The following is a 22,438-nucleotide window of genomic DNA, read 5'->3' as shown; positions in this document are numbered from 1 at the left end:
CCCCTCAAATATTTTATTGGGGGGACTGAAGAGACCTCGTCTCCTAGGAGTTGGCTCCTATGCCAGAAACCCATTGGGAAAGAAAGAGCTGTTGGGGAGTGAATGCTGTGAGCCCCTTCATCATATGTTCGGTTGCATACATGAGTAAATAAAACCAAGTATCCGAAAGACAGCCCAGTCTCCGCTTGACCTTCATTCCAAGGAAACAAGTCCCTGGGTAAGAGCAGGCAGCCCTGGAATTTCTCACTGCTCGGAGATCGGGGTAACACACAACCGTATTTTACAACTGATGAGCAAGACCTTTTTTGCTTGCCACTTGCTGGAGTAGAAGTGTGTACAGTGGTACCTCAGGTTACATACGCTTCAGGTTACATACGCTTCAGGTTACAGACTCCGCTAACCGAGAAAAAGTGCTTCAGGTTAAGAACTTTGCTTCAGGTTGAGAACAGAAATCGTGCTCCGGCAGCACCGCAGCAGTGGGAGGCCCCATTAGCTAAAGTGGTGCTTCAGGTTAAGAACAGTTTCAGGTTAAGTACGGACCTCCGGAACGAATTAAGTACTTAACCCGAGGTACCACTGGATATAACAAACAACAACCTCCCTCAACACACGCCGGACTCAAACTTCTTAGATCTGTGACTGAGGGCAGCGTAAGAGTTGGTCAAGTGTTTTGGGAGCTCCTGGATTTTGGGGCCCTGGATGCCATCCTTGATTCCTCCACAGAACTTTATTACCTGGCTGCCAGGTAGGAAAATGTGCATTCTAATGAGCCTCCCCACAACATGCTCTGGAAATCTTAAAACAGGGCCACGTGTCATGCAGGTGATTTCACTCACCATGGCAACTGGAATTCCATTCTCTCCCCTGTGCTACCTGCTTGGGGCAGGAAAACAGGAGCTTGCCATTGGCTACCTGGCACCTTGTTTTTCCCCACATGGTGCCCTGTGATTGGTTCGCTCCTCTCCCCCCCCCCTCCGCTGCTTCACTTTATGATAACAGAAGTGCTGGGAGAGCAAGGAGGCCGGGTGACAGCTTGCATCAGTGACAGACTCAACTGCTTTACTGAGAAAGAGAAATGAGAAGATCGTTGTGCTGAAGAGGGAGGGGAAAAAAATCTCTGGATGAACATCAGCTTCTTAAAAGTTACCCAGTCTGAAACTTGCAGCCATACATATTGCAGCTTGGGTTGAACAGAGGCTGATATCTTGCAAAGTAGGTAAGCTTTTAAAATCCAACTGATGACTCTGAATAACATTTTATGACTCAAACACAGGAGCTTTGGGCATATCTTCAGAATGGTTTTGTTTCATTTGAGATCATTGAAGTCCAGTTCAGTTTGGATTAGAAATATAGGGTAGAGACTTTTTACTCTAAGGTATTTTTGTGTCTCTGTAGGTTTGTTAGTCTTTGGGCCCAGAATGAAGCTATCCTTCTGTCCCCATCCTCACAACATTTATTTAATTTTAAAATGATATTTCCTGCCAGCATGACTCCATAGAGCCTTGAGGGTAGCTATATTCAGGCTCCTGAATTATGTTGTATTTGCTAAGGGACATAGCAACAGAAAACACTCATTTATTCTGTTTCCTGCTACCAGGTACCATAGCTAGTTTTTCAAAAAACAGCTCCTCTTCCTTTTCCCTCTCAAGAACAAGGTAAAGTTTTTTAAATGTCTGAAGCCCTAGGACTGTCCTGAGTTCTTTAAACAGAAAGAAACAATCACACATATATTTACAGAAGTACTAAGTGAAATCTAAGATCAAAAAATGATAGCACTTGATTTCATGGGGCAGGCTACATTACAAACTAGAATGCAACCCCCCCCCAATGTACCTTAGTTTTGCATTTCAACGACAAGGCAACATTTGGACTTTTTTTATATATAAGAAAAAGTTAAAAGGTGCTTTTGCAAAGCACATCTTAGAAGGCAAAATTGTGTATAAGTTAAGAAGTTATTCAGTCCCTGGACTGAAGTATGAAAGGCTAGCCAAAAAACACCCCAGCTTTTCTTTTCTACTAACTATGTTCGAATAGGAACTTACATTTACCAGCCTCTGAAAAATCTAATCTAAATTTTAAGGGCTGCATGCACAATGTTGAGCATTTAGTTCCCACCTCTTTTTATATGAGATTATGGGTGGCTCCAGCACAAAGAAGCATAATGCAGAGTGAAAAGTGGGGTGCTATGTGATCACAAAGTCTCTCTCCTTTCTCCAGTGGAGGCTGCTTCATTAGGGTGAATGGGGCATGGCCCCACCAACCTGTGCTCGCTTTGGCAGCACATATACTAAAATTGGACCCCACCAACTTCAGTTTGTGGGACGCGGGTGGCGCTGTGGGTTAAACCACAGAGCCTAGGACTTGCCGATCAGAAGGTTGGCGGTTCGAATCCCCATGACGGGGTGAGCTCCCGTTGCTCGGTCCCTGCTCCTGCCAACCTAGCAGTTCAAAAGCACGTTAAAGTGCAAGTAGATAAATAGGTACCGCTCCGGCGGGAAGGTAAACGGTGTTTCCGTGCGCTGCTCTGGTTCTCCAGAAGTGGCTTAGTCATGCTGGCCACATGACCTGGAAGCTGTACTCTGGCTCCCTCGGCCAATAAAGCGAGATGTACGCCACAACCCCAGAGTCGGTCACGACTGGACCTAATGATCAGGGGTCCCTTTACCTTTACTGAAGGTGAACCTTCAGTTTGTAGTCACCTGCCTGCCTCCTTACTCACAAGGCACCAAAGGGGTGGTGAAGCCTATTACCTTCCTTGTCTTTAATCTTGATGTTGATCTTACAGAACTCAGCAGGGAAGGGGGTAGAATGAGAATTAGTTGGCTCCCTCTGTCATTGGCTCTCGCTCTACCTCCTGTGTCTTCCTTGCCTTCTATCCTACCAGTCTCAATGGGCACTAGCCACCACTGCCGTCCTCAATGGGTGCTCGTTGTTATCTGCCCAGGCAGTGTCAATAGATGGCAAGGATTTTTCTGGACCAAGTTTAATACCTACTCTTTCCCCCCCTTGCCAATATGGTCCATACTGTTCACTATGAGGGCTCTAGTCATCTGTTAAGTTATGCTGATGCAGTGTGGAAGTGTTGTGTGTGTATACACATACACATGCTACAGAGTGAGTGAAGAGGTCCCATAACACACCACACACTTTCAAGTTATGTCAAGCAGAAACTTTCCGTAAGTGGCTCATCAATATGTGTTGTTGTTCTTCATCCACCACACATGCAGTTCTATCATGCTTTTGTCTGTGTGTTGACTGTGGAATGTATTAGTTCAATAAGAGGTAGGTAGATCTGTTCAAGGAAGGGATGTGGTCCTCCAGATGTTGGGGTTGCCAGCAGAGCTAAAGTTCAGGGATGATGGAAGCTGAAGTCCAACAGCATTTGCAGGGCCACAGGTTCCCACTCCCTGATTCCGTGGTTCATATCCAGCCGACACAAAAGACCAATCAGAACTCGAGAGAGGGAGGGAAACAGTGGAAATCTTTCAGAACTCAGTTGCCAAAGGCTGCCTATGGCAAAGAGAGACCTCTTCAGTTATTGGCCTGGTGGAAGAGTCGCCACTTTAAGGCTTTTAAAATAGTATTGCGTTATCACCCAGCTGGGACGCGGGTGGCGCTGTGGGTTAAACCACAGAGCCTAGGACTTGCCGATCAGAAGGTTGGCGGTTCAAATCCCCACGACGGGGTGAGCTCCCGTTGCTCGGTCCCTGCTCCTGCCAACCTAGCAGTTCGAAAGCACGTCAAAGTGCAAGTAGATAAATAGGTACCGCTCCGGCGGGAAAGTAAACGGTGTTTCCGTGCACTGCTCTGGTTCGCCAGAAGCGGCTTAGTCATGCTGGCCACATGACCTGGAAGCTGTACACCGGCTCCCTTGGCCAATAAAGTGAGATGAGCGCCGCAACCCCAGAGTCGGCCACGACTGGACCTAATGGTCAGGGGTCCCTTTACCTTTACCTTTATCACCCAGCTCCACTCATTCAGAGAAAGGAGGCAGCAGGACCCCTGATAAAGGCAGGTGAGCACCATCCAGGGAAGAAGGATTCTTCTCCAAGGGAAAAATGTGAACTATGATGAACCACCTGGGACCCAGAAGGAGAGTGAAACTATACTCATTGCTGTGCAGGAAGGGGATGAGGCTTTTACAAAGGAGCAAGGCCACACAGAGAACCCACTGTTTCTGCTGGTGGATGCACAGACCAGCTGAGGTCTCTTCACATCTAGAAAAGAACAAGGAGCTGTCCATTGAGGACTTTCAACCAACGGTGCTGAAGCTAAGGCATGGCTTGGATTTGTTCCAAATAACTGGAATAAAGATACAGTGGTACCTTGGGTTAAGTACTTAATTCATTCCGGAGGTCTGTCCTTAACCTGAAACTGTTCTTAACCTGAAGCACCACTTTAGCTAATGGGGCCTCCTGCTGCTGCCGTGCCGCCGGAGCACAATTTCTGTTCTCATCCTGAAGCAAAGTTCTTAACCTGAAGCACTATTTCTGGGTTAGCGGAGTCTGTAACCTGAAGTGTATGTAACCTGAGGTACCACTGTACTTTGGAGCTGCTAGTCAGGACTACTAACTTAGAACTCCATACGAGAAAGGCTTTAGGACTTGGTTATAAGGACAAGGAGAGTTGCTAAGAGTTAAGAGATTAAGCAGAATCAACACAGTTGCACTCCCTCTGTCCCTCTCCCAAGAAAAGTAATCCATTGGGGCATCCAAGGTGGATTACATCCCAAACCTGAACCAGCATCCAGTCTGGAATGGGTCCCAATAATCACTTTCCTCCAAGAGCACCTGCAGCTGATGAAGCAGTAGTTATCGTAAACCTCTGGGTGCAGGGTGAGTTCCCCCGCCCCACAATGACCACATTACTGACTCTGTAAAGGTAGCAGGTGACACTGGATTATTGCTGACTAGTTTGGGTGGGAATTGCTCCTTGTCTGCTGAGGAAGCAATCTGTTTGTTTGGAAACTTGGCTGAGACCAGCATGCAGGCAACCCCCCCCCCCACACACACACAAATGGGTCCATGCCTCATTGGCTTTGCAGAGTTGCTATTCTTTGGTTTATACACAGTAGAGAAACTGGTTCCAGCAATGAAATTTAGAAGGGGGAAGGGGAGAACAGCTGCCAAGGTATCCTGGAGTTTGAATCTGACTCAGTTTGGAAAGCCCCCAAGAGCGGATGGGGCTTACTTGAGATTCAAATAACATTTTACAAACATGCAAAAAGTTAAAAGGAACTAATTTTGATCATCTGGGGGATAGGGAACTTTTTCAGTACCAAAGGCTTGCAACACAACAGTGAAGGATGGCTTTCTCTGCCCTCACCATAGGTGGCAAAACATACAGATCTGCCAACTCTCACACTTGACAAAAGATTCCTAATTGAACTCATTTATCTCCTTTTTTTCATCTCTGATGCCTCCCACTTTGCCTTTGGTTTTGCCTTGTCTTGATTTTTTATATATATAGAAAGAACAATGTTAATCAAAGCAGTTCAAGAGCTGAGCTTGCAAAACAGTTTGCTACATAGTTCAGGTCCTTTGCAAATCCATTAGCCCTTTGCACTACAGCTCAGGTTCTTTGTATGGAGCTAAGCAGGAAAAACATTGCTTTGCTGTGTGGTGCAGCAAGCTCAGCTCTCAAAGCTTGAAAGATAGCTTAGATTTAAGTCCTTGTTGGCAGATGTTGTAAGGAACGTCCAACTCAGAACTCCCAACATGTGAACTTAAGAAGAGCCCTGCTAGATTGGATCAAAAGCCTACCTAGCCCAACATTCAGTTCCTGGCACTGAGGCTCAAGCAAGCTGTGGCCAGGCTGAAACAGTGTGCTTAGCTCTCTTCAGCAAAAAGAGAGTTCCAGGTGCAGTCTAGGGGGTATTTAAATATCAAATAAGGATGTGTTTGTTGCTGTAACAGAAGTGCGGCACTGATACAGAGAAATCTCTCAGACAGAGGGAAATGGATCATCGCAACGTGACAGATCGATTATGTACAACACATCTTGTTACAGGTGCATCTTACAATACATTGCATAGTGATACGGAAAGATGGGCAGACTTTTTTTTGCACTGTGGTTAAAGCATGTGACAGAAGGATAATGTCCTGGAAATTCATCTAACACAAGAGCACTTCTCAACTGCTAGCTGGTTTGAAATCCCATTTCAATGTTTGTGTTAAGGACACGACACTATTAGAAGAGACCAGCTGGATCAAACCAGAACCCTGAGTGGCCAGCAAGGTGCCTGCTGGAAGCCCATTAGCAGGGCCTGAGTGCAATTTATGATTCCCAGCAAGTCATATAAAGAGTCATTCTGCCTCTGACCACGGAGGCAGGCCCTAGCTGTTATGGCTAGCAGCCATTGATATAGCCTTATCTCCCATGGATTTCTCCAATCCAAGTTGGCAGCCATCACTACACCTTGTGGTAGTGAGTTCCAAAGTTTAACTGCATGCTTCATTGTCCTAAATCTCCTACCATTGAGCTTCATTGAATGGCCTGAAGTTCTAGGGTTATGAGGGAAAAAAGGAATAATTTAGGCACATGGGGAGCTGCCTTATACAGAGTCAGACTATTGGTCCATCCAGCTCAGTAATGACAACACAGTTTGGCAGTGGCTTTCTAGGGTTTCAGACAGGGAGTTTTCCCCAGCCCAATCTGGAGATGTCGTGAGTTCGACTTGGGGCTTTCTGGGTGCAAGGCTGATGCTCCCCGACTGAGCTCTGGCCCTTTCCCCACATGGTGCAAAATTTTACACACCTCTAGGGTATAAAAAAAGGGACGCGGGTGGCGCTGTGGGTTAAAGCCTCAGCGCCTAGGACTTGCCGATCGAAAGGTCTGCGGTTCGAATCCCCACGGCGGGGTGCGCTCCCGTTGCTCGGTCCCAGCGCCTGCCAACCTAGCAGTTCGAAAGCACCCCCGGGTGCAAGTAGATAAATAGGGACCGCTTACCAGTGGGAAGGTAAACGGTGTTCTGTGTGCTGTGCTGGCTCACCAGATGCAGCTTTGTCACGCTGACCACGTGACCCGGAAGTGTCTCCGGACAGCGCTGGCCCCCGGCCTATAGAGTGAGATGAGCGCACAACCCTAGAGTCTGTCAAGACTGGCCCGTACGGACTGGGAAAGGTTATGGAATACTGGTGTTAGGTTTACGGCTTGTAATGCTTTGAGAGAAAACATAATGAAAATGATCTATAGGTGGTACATGACCCCAGTCAAACTTGCAAAAATTTACCATTTGCCCAATAATAAATGTTGGAAATGTAATGAGACTGAAGGTACTTTCTATCACCTTTGGTGGACCTGCCCGAAGATTATAGCCTACTGGGAAATGATCTATAATGAAATTTAAAAAATCCTTAAATGGACATTTTCTAAAAAACCAGAGGCTTTTCTCCTGGGCATGGTGGGCCAATTGGTGCCAAGGAAGGACAGAACTTTTTTCATGTATGCTACCACAGCAGCAAGAATTCTTCTGGCAAAGTATTGGAAGACGCAGCAGCTACCCACTCTGGAAGAATGGCAAGCGAAGGTGATTGACTACATGGGAATGGCAGAGATGACCGGCAGAATCCGTGACCAGGGGAGTGAGACAGTGGAAGAAGATTGGAAGAAATTTAAAATATACCTTAAAAATTGTTGTAACATTGAGGAGTGCTGAGATGCTATGGTGTTAAGAAACAGAGAATTGCAGCTGTAAATCATAAATTTAAGGGAATTATAATGAAGATGAGTTAATTAATTAAATGGAGGGTTGCTGTCAAAAGGGAAAAATAAGGATGCAGAAAAAGGGAGGTATGGGGAAGTCCGGGAAATAAGGTGAAGGAATATGAGTTTATGAAATTATACATGTTTATTTGTGTGTATGTTTTGTTTTGTTTTATTGTTTGTTTTTATTACATGTTTGGAAAATTAATAAAAATTATTTAAAAAAAAAAAAAAAGACTGGCCCGTACGGGCAGGGGTACCTTTACCTTTAGGGTATAAAAAAGGAGAGAAGGAGAGTAGGCAAAGTCATGCACACAACATCAGTACTCACTTTTTAATTTGAAACAAAGGTGGGTTATAATGTTATAACCATAGGGGATCTGCTCCACCTCCTTGATCATTTTGTGTTTAAAAATGGTATGGAATTGCAACTTATTTATATAGGCTTCCACTAAATTAGCCTTCTCCTAATGCACACATTATTTGATTGGAGAACTGCTTTGCAAAATTCAGAAGGTTGCAGATTTTGAACTCTAGTCTGCATGCGGTTTTGCAAAGTGCAAATCAGATCAGCTGGCACTGAAATTTCTCCCCATCCCTAATACCCACGGTTGTTATTTAACCCTATCTGAGTGTGCCAGGATTGGGGCTATAAATGGCCACCTATAAAAAGCACATTTGTGTTTTGCTAATGCCCTCTCTATCTCCTCAGATTGGGTGCCTGCGGAATGGCTGTGTCTCCAGTGACGCTGTTGCTCCTGCTACCGCCGCTGCTGCTTGTTCTGTTCAGCGATACCGCTAAAGGACAGCGAGACCCAGAGCTGTTCTGTGGAGGTTAGTAACCCAGCTGGGTATTTCCTCATGTGCCTCATTGACTTAGCACATCGCAAGTGCCATGGTTTCCTGGAATTAGGTCAGTTATTGCTAATCCCCCAAAGCTCTCACCTTTGCGTATTAGCTCATGGCCAGCTCTCAGCAACAGGACGGCTATTTACGTGTGGTTTCTTCCCATTTTGCACCAGCAGCATAATGGGAGACTGTGGGCTGGATCCAACTTACTTGCAGCAGGCTCATTTAAATCAATGACTACGTATTGGATTTGAAATTGTTTTTATATATTTAATTGTTTTGTCTGTTTTTATGCAATTGTTTTCTATTTGGTTTTATTGTATTGTGACAGTGCTCTGAGCTGCTTTATGGGAAGCAATCCATAAATCAAATAAGCAAAAATACAAATAATGCTTCTGTTGATTTCGAATAGTCTACACTGAGTAGGTCTTCGTTGATGGCTCTGCCTGTCAAAGCTGGCAATGCTTCTGAAAAACAGCTGCTGGAAACCACAGCAGGAGAGCGCTCTTGTGCTCAAATCCTGCTTGCAGGAATCTGATTGGCCCCCATGAGAAAAGGAGGCTGGACGAGATGGGCCACTGGCCCAATCCACCAAGCTCTTCTTACATTCTCAGTTGGATGCAACCCCATGGGCAGTGTCATTCAATTAAGTTTTACTCATATTAGACCCACTGAGATTAATGGACATAATGTTCATTCATTTGAATGAGTCTACACTGAGTAGAACTTAGTTAAAGCTGAGTAAAATGCTGAACACCACTCCATGTTCAGGGTCCTACTCTTTGGTTTTCATGTGGCTGCCTCTCCCATTGCTCCAGCAACATAATGAGAAAGACCCTGTTTAGGGGCGCAGAATTTGGTTGTTTATTTTGCTGCTGTCTCACCTACTCTTCCCACGTAATCTCCTGTTGCGTGCATTTCCAGGACGGTGGCGTGAGATGCACCGCAGAGAAGCACCACCAATGCTGCAGAGATGCCTTAAGAGTGGCCCTTGCAGTTGATTCACACATGGAGGCGCATCACACACAATTATTATTATTTATTGAATTTATTGAATTTATATACTGCCCTATACTGGGAGGTCTCAGGTCGGTTCACAGAATAAAATCAAAATATAAAACCACAAAATACATAATCAAAATAAAAACAACTCAATAACCCCCCACTCGAATTGAGGTATGATTGTAAATCCAAATATATTTTTCAAAGGACCAATCAAACACTGTCTTCTAGTCCAATATGCTGTAGACAAGAGGTTGCATACTTGAGAGCTCCCTCATTTTAAAACCCCCACACATAGAAAACATGGCTAAGTTGGACTCCCTTCCTTGGCCTGCTGATTTTCCATGGGCAGGGAGATTTTGATGCAGGGAAGCATTCAAGAATAAAGTCAGTCACCCACATTCAATCTGCAATGTCTCCATTTCTGGGACACTGTACCATAGGAGTTCTCTGAATATATAGATCTGTTCCTAGGGTTTATTTTGCATGACCAGCTTGGGTCTTAGTAGTTATAAGGAAAGCATTGCTGATGTATATAGCATGCACGTTTAATGCTACTACCAAAAGTAAGTGATACGTTCATAAAGGTAAAGGTAAAGGGACCCCTGACCATTAGATCCAGTCGTGACCATTAGGTCCAGTCGTGGGGTTGCAGTGCTCATCTCGCTTTATTGGCCGAGGGAGCCGGCGTACAGCTTCCAGGTCACGTGGCCAGCATGACTAAGCCGCTTCTGGTGAACCAGAGCAGCGCATGGAAATGCCATTTACCTTCCTGCCAGAGTGGTACCTATTTATCTACTTGCACTTTGACGTGCTTTCGAACTGCTAGGTTGGCAGGAGCCGGGACCGAGCAACGGGAACTCAGCCCGTCGCGGGGATTCGAACCGCTGACCTTCTTATCAGCAAGTCCTAGGCTCTTTGGTTTAACCCACAGCGCGACCCACATTCATATTGACCATTTTATTTGCACAAATAAGGCTGCAATCCTATATTTATTTCTCTGGGAGCCAGGGCCGTTGAACACAGTTAACGTTCCCCGTGTTACTTTATTTGATACTTCAGTTATAAACAGCTCTTAATATCAAGCCAGCTTGAAGATACTGAAATCCTTATAGAACTTGTCCTTGCTGGCTGGCACAGCTCATTCTGCATAACCTAATACCTCTATACAGGGAGTCGGTCCATTCAGGAGCACCCATGTTGCCCTCTCGTCCTCCTCTGCAATTCCTCCTGGCTCCAAAACAACAAGGCTTTGTCATCTATTGACAGTTGCACGCAGGAGGGGAAAACTCTCCATCTGTGGTCGCCGAGCAGAGAGACAAGTGGCTGTGTCTTTTAACAGATGGCACAATGAGCTATAAGAAACGTGCGTTCCCCCCTGAGACGGATAACCTGACACGAAGTAGTTTCAGCAACATATTGAAATAAATCCTCCCTTATGAGTGTTGGTGGCTGCAAAAGCCGCCGCTCGTCAGTCCCCGGATCCCTTGACAAAAGTCTGGTTTGGGTGATGCAAGTGCGGCAGTTTTGAGAGACAGACCACCTTGTGTTTCCTGAAAAGTAGCAGAAGGAAACAAGGTGGCAATTGATGTGGCTTACAGATGTGCATGGATTTAAAGGGACCAAGAGCTGTAGCAGCCATCGTTCTCCCACCCAGAATGAGATCTATGCAAGAAACAGAGGTGTTTTCCTGCTGTTGCTGAAAGCAGGTTGCAGCAGTTCTCTTTTTCTCCAGTTAATTTCCGGACTCTACTCTGGAGTGTATTTCAGTGTACAGTGTTTCCTATGCCACCACCCCGGGGAAATTTCACCATCTCCTTGTGACACACACTGGTCTGCTGCAGATGGAACTGGTGGGAAGGGAAATGCTGTAGAATTCCCAAGACGATGCTTTTGAAAAGATTATTGTGTCCAGTTGGTTCTTTTTCATTGCTATTTAATTCTCCCTTAGGCGGCATTCCAATGTTGGGTGTGGCCAAAGCAATCAATAACAATCCATTCAGTGAAATAACTTAAAATAAAGAAAAAACAGTGCCACCCAGAGAAACATCCGTGAGCAAAGACACTTCATGGATAGGGAAGGGAGGAATCAGGATTCCACTTGCTGGCTCCACCCTCAAGCCTATGTTTTCATCCTAAGCTGCCAACAGAGTCTAGGCACGTAAGATCTCCTCCCATTTCTCTTTCCCCTCTGACAGATCCTGGCAGGATCCCATGGTGCTGATCCAAGTGGGGCTCTGTGTCCATGGTAATCAGCTGAGAGGGAGCCCTGCTTGTCTAGGAACCATCTTGTTTGTTTACCTGTCCACACCTGAAGTCATGTATGATGTCAGGGGCAAGTCAGGTGGACCTGGTTTGGGGAAAATGGGCACGTGGGCCAAATTAGGACCCCTACTAGGCCTAGTTAGGCCCCCATGGGACAGAAATAGACCCACTGCTATTTTACCCCATAGCCACATCCCCTCATTGCAGGCTTGGATGCCTTCTCCATAGCATAATGGTTAATTGGCACGAGACCCAAGTTATTTTAACTCATTGGCCTTTCGGATGACTTGGGATTGGCTATGGTTGCTAAGACCTTTACAGAATCCAGACTAGGCAGATTTCCGCCTTGTGCTCAACAAGAGGGCTCTGGTTCTGTGTAATCTTATTGTTAACAGCCCTGCTTTGCATGTCAGATATCAGCCTGCAAGGCTGCCTAATGAAGCCGGGCATCCCACTGATTCATTGACAAATGCCACAGCATAGAATTGATCCAGTTTTTTCCTTAGACTAAAAATGTTCCACCGAAAGGAGCATTCAGTGCTGAGTAGCAACAAAAGTGCTTAAGACCAGCCAAGGCTCAAGATTTAGGTCATAATATACAATTTGAAGATTGGGAAAGGATGTGGAAGGGGAATTTAAAATTTACAGACTGTATTTTATTGAAAGAGAATTATATGAAAATGATGTCTAGATGGTACATTACACCAGAGAAAGTGGCTAAAATGTATAAGACAGGATCAAAAACTTGTTGGAGATGTAAAGAAAAAGATGGTACATTTTATCATATGTGGTGGGAATGCAAAAAGGTCAGAAATTATTGGGAAATGATATATAATGAATTGAAAAAAGTGTTTGAAAAGACTTATGTTAAGAAACCAGAAGCATTCCTCCTAGGGATTTTAGAACAAGAAATAAGAAAAGAGAACTGGAAATTATTCATGTATGCAACAACAGCGGAAAGAATTATACTAGCACAAGCTTGGAAGACAGAAGAAGCCCTAACGAAAGAACAACAGCAAGAGAAACTCATGGAATATGCAGAATTAGCCAAATTAACAGATAAATTACATGAAAGGGACAACAAAGACTTTGAAAGAGAATGGGAACCATTTACAATATATATGAAGAGACAACATGAAGAGCTGGACTCATTGGCAGGGTTTGAGTAAACATTCACAAATGTAAATAATAATAATAATAGATGTAAATGTATTAGGAATTAATTGGGGAAATAATATGCAGGATGAAGAAATTGAAAGTAAAACAAAGTGGAAGTATGAGGGAGGTCCAGGGGAGGGGGGCAGGAAAAAATGGAAAATTGTTAGAGAGATATTTCATAAAGGATGTATATATTGAAAAACCAGTAAAAACTATTTTTTTATAAAAAGACCAGCCAAGGAACACACAGGGTGGAGCAGTGTGCCGTGAAGCAGAGGAGCCAAAATGCCCCTCAAGGAACCTTCTCCTGCCAATTCCTTTGCCAAGGCACCTGCGTTTATCTGGAGTGGAAGGTCTGCAGGTTGGAGCCTGATCTGCGTATTCACTTTCAGTTCCTGCAAGGGGACGGTAGCCAGTTGCAGAGTCTGCAAGGGCTCCCTAGAAGGTGCCCAACGCTGTCTGCACACTGCAACATTGCAGGGAAATATCCGTAATGACAGTCAAGCTTCCCATTGGGGATGCTGCGCATTGGAAGGCAGTTGTTAGGCTTTCCAGATAAGAGTGGCTGAATCTAGTCCAGGAAAGGTTAAAAAAAAACAAACAAGAAAGGTAAAATTAACAGCCTCTCTGAAATAGTAAGGTGGGCTACCAGCATCTGTGATAAAGGGATAGAATTTGGTTGCAGGTGATGAGAAACACTGCTTTGGGATGCAATAATACACCCACCAACTGAGCTGTGTCTAGGATCGCACTGTGAATCGGGTATAATCTATCTGTAAAATATGTTACATCGGGGCTGAGGATCTGCAGTGTGTGTGTGAACGTCTGTACTGTGTTGCCACTGGTGCTGAGTTTTATATTTTGGACCGTTGGGTTTGCCATTTTGGAATCACAGAGTTCTGAAGAGCCTGAAAAGTACTGAAGGATGTGACCTTCCTTTAAAAAAAACAAACAAACCCACTGTTATGTAATGAAGTTCTCACCCTGGGCCAGCAGGGGCATACTGTAGATAGTTTTCACTCAGGTCTGCATATGCAAATAAGGAATTGAAAGTGACGTTCAGTGATTGGATAGTTACAGAAAGTTGTTACTGTTGCTTTGTAGTTGAGCTCTATATAAACAGGTTAGCTGAACCCTTCAGTTCACTTCTGTTCTGGCCTGTGAATAAACAAGAACTGTCTGAAGAATCACTGTGTTGTCTGATATGTTCACCCACAACTTAACACCCACCTCAGCTACCTAATGATGATTCTAAGAGTAAAAGGTGGGGAAAGGTGGATATTAAAAGTAGCTTGTGGGGTAGCGGCTAAAGTATCAGGCCTGGCCTAGGGAGATTTAAGGTTCAAAACCTCCTCAAGGCTTCCTGGCCTTGTTCACACTTCACAGAAGGGAGCCTCCAGTTTGTGGCCAAATTTGGTCTGCCATTCCCACCCCACAACCCTGCCACCCCCACCCCCACCCACCCATAGGAGCCAATTCCTAGGAGCTGAGGTCCCTTCGCGCCCCCCCCCCCAATAAAATATTTGAGGGGCCGTCACTCCCCCAAATAAATAGGCATTGCCGTTCAAATGGTTTGTGATAGATTATGTGGGGTAGGGCTTACCAGAACCCCCCCATATTTTATTCAAGTTGGCACCCCTGCCCCCAGCTGATGGCAAGTGTGGGGCAGGTAAAGCTGTGGCTGCAGGGGAACCATGGTGTTCCTGATTGTTCTTCCACAAGTGGGATTTGTGCCTGCTGCCCTTTCAGTGTTGTGAACTACGCTGTGTTCTTCGGACAAAAAGCATTATACAAAAGCGTTATAATGAATCTGGTGGCAAATGTGAGCCCTGCTGGGAATTTTGTGTTTTTAATGTTTTGCTGGGAACTGCCCAGAATGGCTGGGGCAACCCAGTCAAGATGGGCGGCATATAAATAATATTTTTTTATTATTAAAAATTATAATGGTTCTGCTTGGAAGTTCCTGATCAGAGCTGAGTGGCCCCAATCCCTGCTGATCGCAAGCCTGACTGAAGTGCCCAAGCAGAGCTGATCCCTGTCAAAGGTGGGGCAGGAATCATTGGCACTGTAGCTGGAATGTAAACCAGGCTCAGCGGCGGATTTAGAGGAGCTGAGCTGAGAGGGCACCTCAACAATAATGCAGAAAAGAAGGCAAGAGGAGGGAAGTTGCTGGATTTTGGTGTCACACAGGGGGCCACTGATATTTGAAAGCCCCAAGTCTGCCACTGGAGGGCTGCAAAGGAAGACTCAAGTGAGGACTTGAACCGTGTGACTTGTAGCATGTGACCCTGCCCACCAGCCAAAAGAGCCTCACCTGTCTGTGCCTCAGCCCTGCAGTAAATCACAGGTAATGGTTTGTTGTTGTTATGTACTGAAGTTCTCACCCTGGGCCAGCAGGGGGATATTGTAGATAGTTTTCACTCAGGTCCGCATATGCAAATAAGGAATTGAAAGTGACATTCAGTGATTGGATAGTTACAGAAAGTTGTTACTGTTGCGTTGTAGTTGAGCTCTATATAAGCAGGCTGGCTGAACCCTTCAGCTCAGTTCTGTTCTGGCCTGTGAATAAACAAGAGCTGTCTGAAGAATCGCTGTGTCGTCTGATATGTTCACCCACAATTTAACAGTTGTGATTGCATCTTTCCAGTCTAGAGGGAAGAAAACACCGAATCCTGACAGCATTATGCCCGAAAAAGGGATTGTGGGGTTTTCACTGCCAACGAAACACAACGTGCAGCTAAGGTTTGTTCTCAGCTTCCTGGTTGTGGGTTTCTGGAGCAAAAGTCTTGGAGCTCTGCTCCCCACCCCCACCCCGCTCCGTGTCCCTCTGTGCTGCATCACCAGGTACCTCCAGAATTTGCATTTGCAATATGATGCCTTTGTGTGGATATTTGCTTTGGCAAATTCAAGGCAACTGCTTTATTTATCAAAGGAATTGCCGGCCAGTGAAGAAATGTGTGACAGCAGGTTACACGGCTGCATATTTGGTCCTGGGAGTGAGTCAGGCATCGAGGCAATTATCTTCCATTCAGGATGACAACTGAGAGACGTGCTCATTCTGTCTTGAGGAATAACCCTGTTATTTTAGTCTTTATTTCCAGGCTTCTGAACCAGTGCTAACTTGTCAGGATGCAAAAGCTCCCTTTGCTTCTGCTTTGGTTTCCTATCTGGGCTGGATTATTCAATTACTGGCTGTTTGGCCTCCTCTCAACCTTTCTAAATCATTTCCAGCTCCCACACAAGGCCTTGGCAGGAGTTGAAAGATGGTTTCAACTGAAAATTTCACAGCTTCATCAGCCCTTCCCGGCCGCCTGATCTCCGGACTTAATTAATTTTAGAGGAGGACTGGAACAAGCGTTCAGACGGAATGGGCCTCATCTGTCTTCTGGGGGCACTGAGGCTGTGGGGCAAAAGAAACATGCAGAGCGCCCTCTGCTGTTGGTGCAAGGGAGTACCAGAAACACAGTCCCAGTTCTGCATCAAGCACCACCGATGGTTCCCAGTCCGTGCCAGGATCCTGCCCATCTCAGACTCTGGGCAGTTTTCTTTGGAGGCAGTGATATGGGACCCCACCGAGACATTTGACACAACTGGAGGACCCAGAACAGCCATCTCCAGTTTGGTACCCTCCAAGAACTACAGTTCCCATCCCGTGCTGGCTGGGGCTGATGGGAGCTGTAGTCCAAAATGTCCAGAGGGCACTAGGTTGACTAGGAGTGCCAACTTGATTAAAATGTTCAGGGGCCCAAGTAAGCCCCACCCTGCATAATTGATCATGATGTAGTGCTCACACACCATTTGAATGGCAATGCACATCAACATTGGGGCGCCCCCATCCCCCTCAAGTATTTTATTATGGGATTGAAGACCCCTCGGCCCCTAGGTGTTTGCTCCTATATGGTTGACAAAGGCTGATCTCCAAGAACCAACCAACATCTCAAGGTAGCCTGGATGCTTCTGCGCATGGATGGTATGTCTGAGCACCGCAGTGTCTCATCTGAGCACAGCCTTGATTCCCAACTCTTCCCCTTCACCACCCAGGCCTCAAAGGTGGCAGTGGCAGCAGACCCAATGGGAAGCGCAGAGTTCTGCAGGAGTGGCCTTCTGACCCTATTGCCTGGGGTCTCCTTGGGTGAAAGGTCCACTGTGGTGGAGGAGAACTTGAAATCAGAGAATCACAGAATTGCAGAGTCGGAAGGGAGCACAAGGACCATCGAGTCTCAACTCCCTGCAATACAGATATCTTTTTGCCCAACGCAGGGCTTGAACCCCAAACCCTGAGATTAAGAGTCTTGACCCCATCTTCTTTCCTGCTGAGTTCCAGAAGGGCAACACCAAGACAATAAGACAGAGGATGCTGACAGAGGATACTGACCACCCTCTGGACCAGGTGTCACTGGATGTTGGCTGCCTGGGGACAGACTGATGTTGGCTGGGCACAGTCCCATTCACTCGATAACAGACCAGCCTCCACTGCTACTGAGCAACGCAGTGCCCAGCTCTTTTATTCTGGTCACCCGCGGTCAGCTTGCCCCGCGGTCCTTCCAGCAGGAGAGGAAGGAGAAGCAATCTTCAAGGTGGTGTTTAGAGGGCTGCTGGAGCAACTGAACACCATTAAAGAAAGGAAGTGCTTCATGCAGCGGGTAGTTAAGCTGTGGAACTCACTGCCACTGGAGGGACTGAGGGCGACCAACTTGGATGGCTTTAAGAGGACTGAACAAATCTATGGAGGACAAGGCTATCAGTTGTGGCTGCCAATGATGGCTCTGCTCTGCCTCAGCGGTCAGAGGAAGTAATGCCTCTGAATTGACCAGTGCTTGCAGGTTTCCCACAAGGATGTGGTTGGCCACTGTGGGAACAGGATGCTGGTTCAGGCGGCCCATTGGCCTGATCCAGCAAACTCTTCTTATGCTCTTCTTCATGTTGGTGCAAGGCTGTAATAGCTGAACGAAGCCATCTCCTTCCCTGCAGACCCTCTTGGATATTAAGGTTGGCAGGAGACGATCTCTTGGTAGTTCCACCACCCGCAGCAGCAGTCCATATCCTAATGAACATCAAGTATCAGTAAATCCTGACTGAACAGAAACTTGATCTTAATTTGTCAGAAATGTTTTAGCCATATGGTTATCCTGCGGCTCCTAGCTGCAAGAATGTGTGCGCATTTAAAGACAAAAATACACAGAGTTCCCCCAGTTCATTAGAACAGCTAATACATCTTGAAAGCATGAACCTAGCAAGCTGTTTCATCGCTGGAGAGCTGGAAAGGAGGAGGAGGAGCCACTTTTCTTGGCAGCAGCTAAGAAGTTTTAGTGGGATTTGTGTGGAGCTCTTGATAGACAGCTTGATTGAGTTAGCTTGTCTGGCGGCAGGTATGTATGTGAGAAGTTAACCCTTTTTAAAAAAAGATACAGAGCTTGTATCAAGATGGAGAACCTGTGGCTGCCCAGATGTTGTTGGACTACAACTCCCATCATCCACCGTTCTTGAGTCTTGGCCATGCTGGCTGGGGCTGATGGGAGTTGGAGTCCAACAGCATCTGGAGGACTGCAGGTTCCATATCCTAGACTTCCATGCTTGTGGGATAAAACAGGTATAACTTCCAGCGTACAAAAAAAAAAGCCAGGCATTTGTAAACCACTTTTGTTTTTAACTCCTATAGCATTTCTGTATAAATAAGAGCCAGGCAGCCAATAGCAGCTCTGACTAGTAGCAAATTGTGAATAGCTGACTAAACAGGGGCCCCTCCTTGCAGGAACAGCCAAGGGCTCCCCCAGGCACTAAACAGATGAGCTTAGTTGGAACAGACTTTGTTATCTTTTGACACTTTATTGGGAAATCAGTTTCTTCTGCAAAGGGGGAAAAGGGTGTTTGTATTGGAACAGATGGTATTCCCCTTTGAAAGGTGCCAAATCTCTAACTAGACAGGAAACAAAATCCTCCTCTCCCCTCCAGGAAAGGACTGCCCCTCTCCCCATAGCACCTCTCCCTTCACCACAAGGTAGAACTGCTCAGTTGAATATATTTGCTTTAGGTGCTATATATTTGCAAAGATGCTGAAGTCTTTCACTAGGCTTTTAGGACAACCTTCCCCAATCTGATGCCCACCAGATGTTTTGGACTACAGTGTCCATCACACTGGAAGTGTGAGCTGGACCATAAAGAAGGCTGATCGCCGAAGAATTGATGCTTTTGAATTATGGTGCTGGAGGAGACTCCTGAGAGTCCCATGGACTGCAAGAAGATCAAACCTATCCATTCTGAAGGAAATCGGCCCTGAGTGCTCCCTGGAAGGACAGATCCTGTAGCTGAGGCTCCAATACTTTGGCCACCTCATGAGAAGAGAAGACTCCCTGGAAAAGACCCTGATGTTGGGAAAGATGGAGGGCACAAAGAGAAGGGGACGACAGAGAACGAGATGGTTGGACAGTGTTCTCGAAGCTACCAGCATGAGTTTGACCAAACTGCGGGAGGCAGTGGAAGACAGGAGTGCCTGGCATGCTCTGGTCCATGGGGTCACGAAGAGTCGGACATGACTAAACGACTAAACAACAACGTCCATCAGCCCCAACTAATGTAGCCAATGGTCAGAGACAATGGGAGCTGTCGCCCGACAACATTGGTCAAGGATCAGGATAGGGAGAGCTGCTTGAGGAGAGCCTAGCTGGCTGCATCTTAAACCTGCATCTCAAGGGTCTTGGGTCCAGTTTTGCTGAGCAGCTCAACAGCAGAGCATCTGCTTTGCATCCAGAAGGTCCTGGGTTCAACCCTGACATCTCCAGGTTAGGGCTAGGGATGTCTGCCCGTCTCCTTCTGGCAACTCCTGTGGCCAAGCTGGTGCCAAACATATTGCTCTGCTCTCCTTTGGACCACATCAGCGAGGCCGAGAGAGGGGTCTTGTCGTCTGGGCAGCCTAGGAGCTCCAGATACACTGCCCAGGCTTGTGCCCCAGGGAGGTCACCTCGGTGCTGCTAACACAGAAGTTTGACTTCACTCCATTGTCTCTTGAGACAGATCGATACGCCAACAATCTGCAGCGATCAGCAGCTGAAGTATTCCATGCGGTGGAGATATAAGCATGGTCAGCCCATGTCTGCAGACCAAACAGCAGTCAAGGACCTCAGAAGCAGTGTTGGTGGAAAAAGAAACAAGGCTGGTGGCAATCTAGTTTTTGAATGGTTCATGGAGTGTCATGTATGAAGCTGTGTAACTTGTACTGAGTCAGACCATTGGTCCATCAAGGGTCCTGTTGTCTATATCAGGGGGGACTGGGGGCCTGTGTCCTTTCATACTGCATCACGGTGTGGCACGCTGGTTTGACATCAACTGCTAGGAAGTGCCTACAGAGGGTGGTGAATACAGCACAAGATATTATAGGCTGTCCCGTGAATCCGCTGGATGACATTGCGGAAGAACGTTGCCTTAGGAGAGTGAGGAAAATTCTCAGGGGTGATTCACACCCTGGCCCACACTTTCTTGATCTCCTGCCCTCGGGCAGAAGATATAGAAGCAGGATTAGTCGCACCAACAGGGTAAAGAACAGCTTCTGTCCGTGGGCTGTTAGGCTGCTGAATGAAAAGATAACAACTGACTTTCGAGTTTGGTGGGTGTGCGTCAGTAAACGAGGGGAATTAAGACTAAGAGAGCTGAGTGGGGGGTGCTTGTGTAATCTCACTGTATACAAGTTGTACAAGTGACAATAAAGTATTTCAATTCAATTTCCATCTACAATTCCCATCCTCCCAGAGCATTGGCTCTGCTGCCCAGGAGTGATGGGAGTTGGAGTCCAGCAGCATTTGAAGGGCCATAGGCACCCCTGGTCCACATTAACCAGCTGTGGCTCTCCAGGATCTTTCCCAGCCCTGCCTGGAGATGCCAGGGTTTGAACCCAGAAACGTTTGCATGCAAAGCAGATGCTCTCCCACTAACCTGTTCCACTTGCGTCACTGGACTCACTTTAGCCTACTGTTGTGGGGGGGAAAGGCTTATGTGCTGGTCCAGTTGGTCAGCATGTAGTTCCCTCCTCTGGCCAGAGGTGGGGGTGGTGTGCAGGCTGGCTTTCCCAAGGGTCCAAGTTTCAAGCCACCACTACTAGCACATCGTGCAAGAGGCTACACCAAACCTTCCTCTGCAAAAGGCTAGTTTGCAACCTGCAGGAATTTCTTTTTCACATAGGGAGCCATTCAGAGACACAAAGCGGTACAGCCTGGTCTAAAGTGGTACAAGCTGGGATTTTGGCCATTCCATTCTACTGCCTCGTTCTGTGTGATGGGTAGATCAGGTCTGAAAGTTCTGAACTAAGGAGAACTAGGAGGAAGCAGCCAGGAGACATTCACGCTTTTCCAAATCTTGCAATGCAGTTTTGCAACCAAGAAAGGTGTACAAAAATGCGTACGCTTGGGTAGCGTCCACATATGAATTCATATATTACTGAAAATTGCGTACAGAGATGTGTTATGTTATGTGAAATTGCTTTGTGAAAATGTTTATAGAAGGCACAGTTGCATTAAAAATGTGTATACTGGGAGAAATTTGCACCAAAATGCTGGTTTTCTTTCTTTCTTTTGCATATATATACCGGTACGTTTTTATTACTTTTTTCAAACATTTTCACAATAACCTTCAAATCAAATACATTGTTTCATAAGTTGACTCCCACCCTCACCACCACAGCATTTTTACTCAAACCTTTTCTACCGCATAATATTACCTATTACCCAAATTTTCTCTATTGCAATTATTTCTGAAATGTTGATTTTCATGAGGTGTTTTAAAAAATAAAATAAAAAAGTGATGTGATGTGGACACGTGGAGAAAAGAACTGAAGGCTCGAAAAATGAGAAACTGAGAAAAACCCTGGTTGACCATCACCTCCATGGGACAGACAGCACCTTTGGGTCTAGTGGATTAAAAACCACTTCTGCTGCGCTACTTCCCTGAAGTTACTTGCTTCCCCCAACTGCTTTGCATTTAGAAAGAAACTTCACAAGCCATGGAAGACAGAATCCTAGCTGTCCCCTGCCTTGTCTTCTTTGGCCCTGAAACCAGAAGAAGCAGGCAGGGCAAATAAATTGTAAATAACTTTTTTAAAAGCAAACAAACACGAATAAATTGTGAGTGGGACTTTTTATCTGCCTCTGCATTCGGCCTCACAGCACACAAAGTCCCCTGGTGCTGCCATCACAGGCCCAAGCAGCATTAAAAAGTTGCCTTCTCTCAATGTGCATCAGCTAGTCATTGAATGATATGGCTGTCGTCATCTGCGCCGTAGACTTTTCAGGTGCTGCGCATGAGACTATTCTCATGCTCATAGCTTCTTTCCAAGAATTATTCTCAGGAAGAGGTACTATGGAGACACCCAGACCCAGCTATATATTAATATTTTATAGTGACAAAGTGTTATTTTCTCTGTGTGTGTCTGCATATAGTTTGGAATGCACTTTCCACGTAAACAACTCTCTTA

At 46.0% G+C, this 22,438-nt stretch overlaps 1 protein-coding gene across 2 annotated transcripts in view; it reads left to right on the top strand.

Moving 5' to 3' along the window:
- The first annotated feature begins 1,021 nt into the window (after positions 1-1,021).
- The window catches only part of CNPY1 (canopy FGF signaling regulator 1), a 58,182-nt gene continuing 36,765 nt past the window's right edge, over positions 1,022-22,438 (top strand). The window contains exons 1-2 of one of the 2 annotated variants that reach the window (XM_028750830.2): positions 1,022-1,212; positions 8,417-8,538. In XM_028750830.2, the coding sequence (XP_028606663.1) occupies positions 8,433-8,538 (106 nt within the window). In that variant the 5' untranslated portion in view covers positions 1,022-1,212; positions 8,417-8,432. Of the gene's footprint in view, positions 1,217-8,416; positions 8,539-22,438 lie in introns of both variants that reach the window. The other variant, XM_028750829.2, reaches the window with a different exon arrangement.

Source organism: Podarcis muralis, chromosome 12 (genome assembly GCF_964188315.1).
Source record: "Podarcis muralis chromosome 12, rPodMur119.hap1.1, whole genome shotgun sequence".
NCBI lineage: Eukaryota > Metazoa > Chordata > Lepidosauria > Squamata > Lacertidae > Podarcis > Podarcis muralis.
Note: the sequence above shows the minus strand (reverse complement) of the source record. Positions and strands in the feature narration are given on the sequence as shown.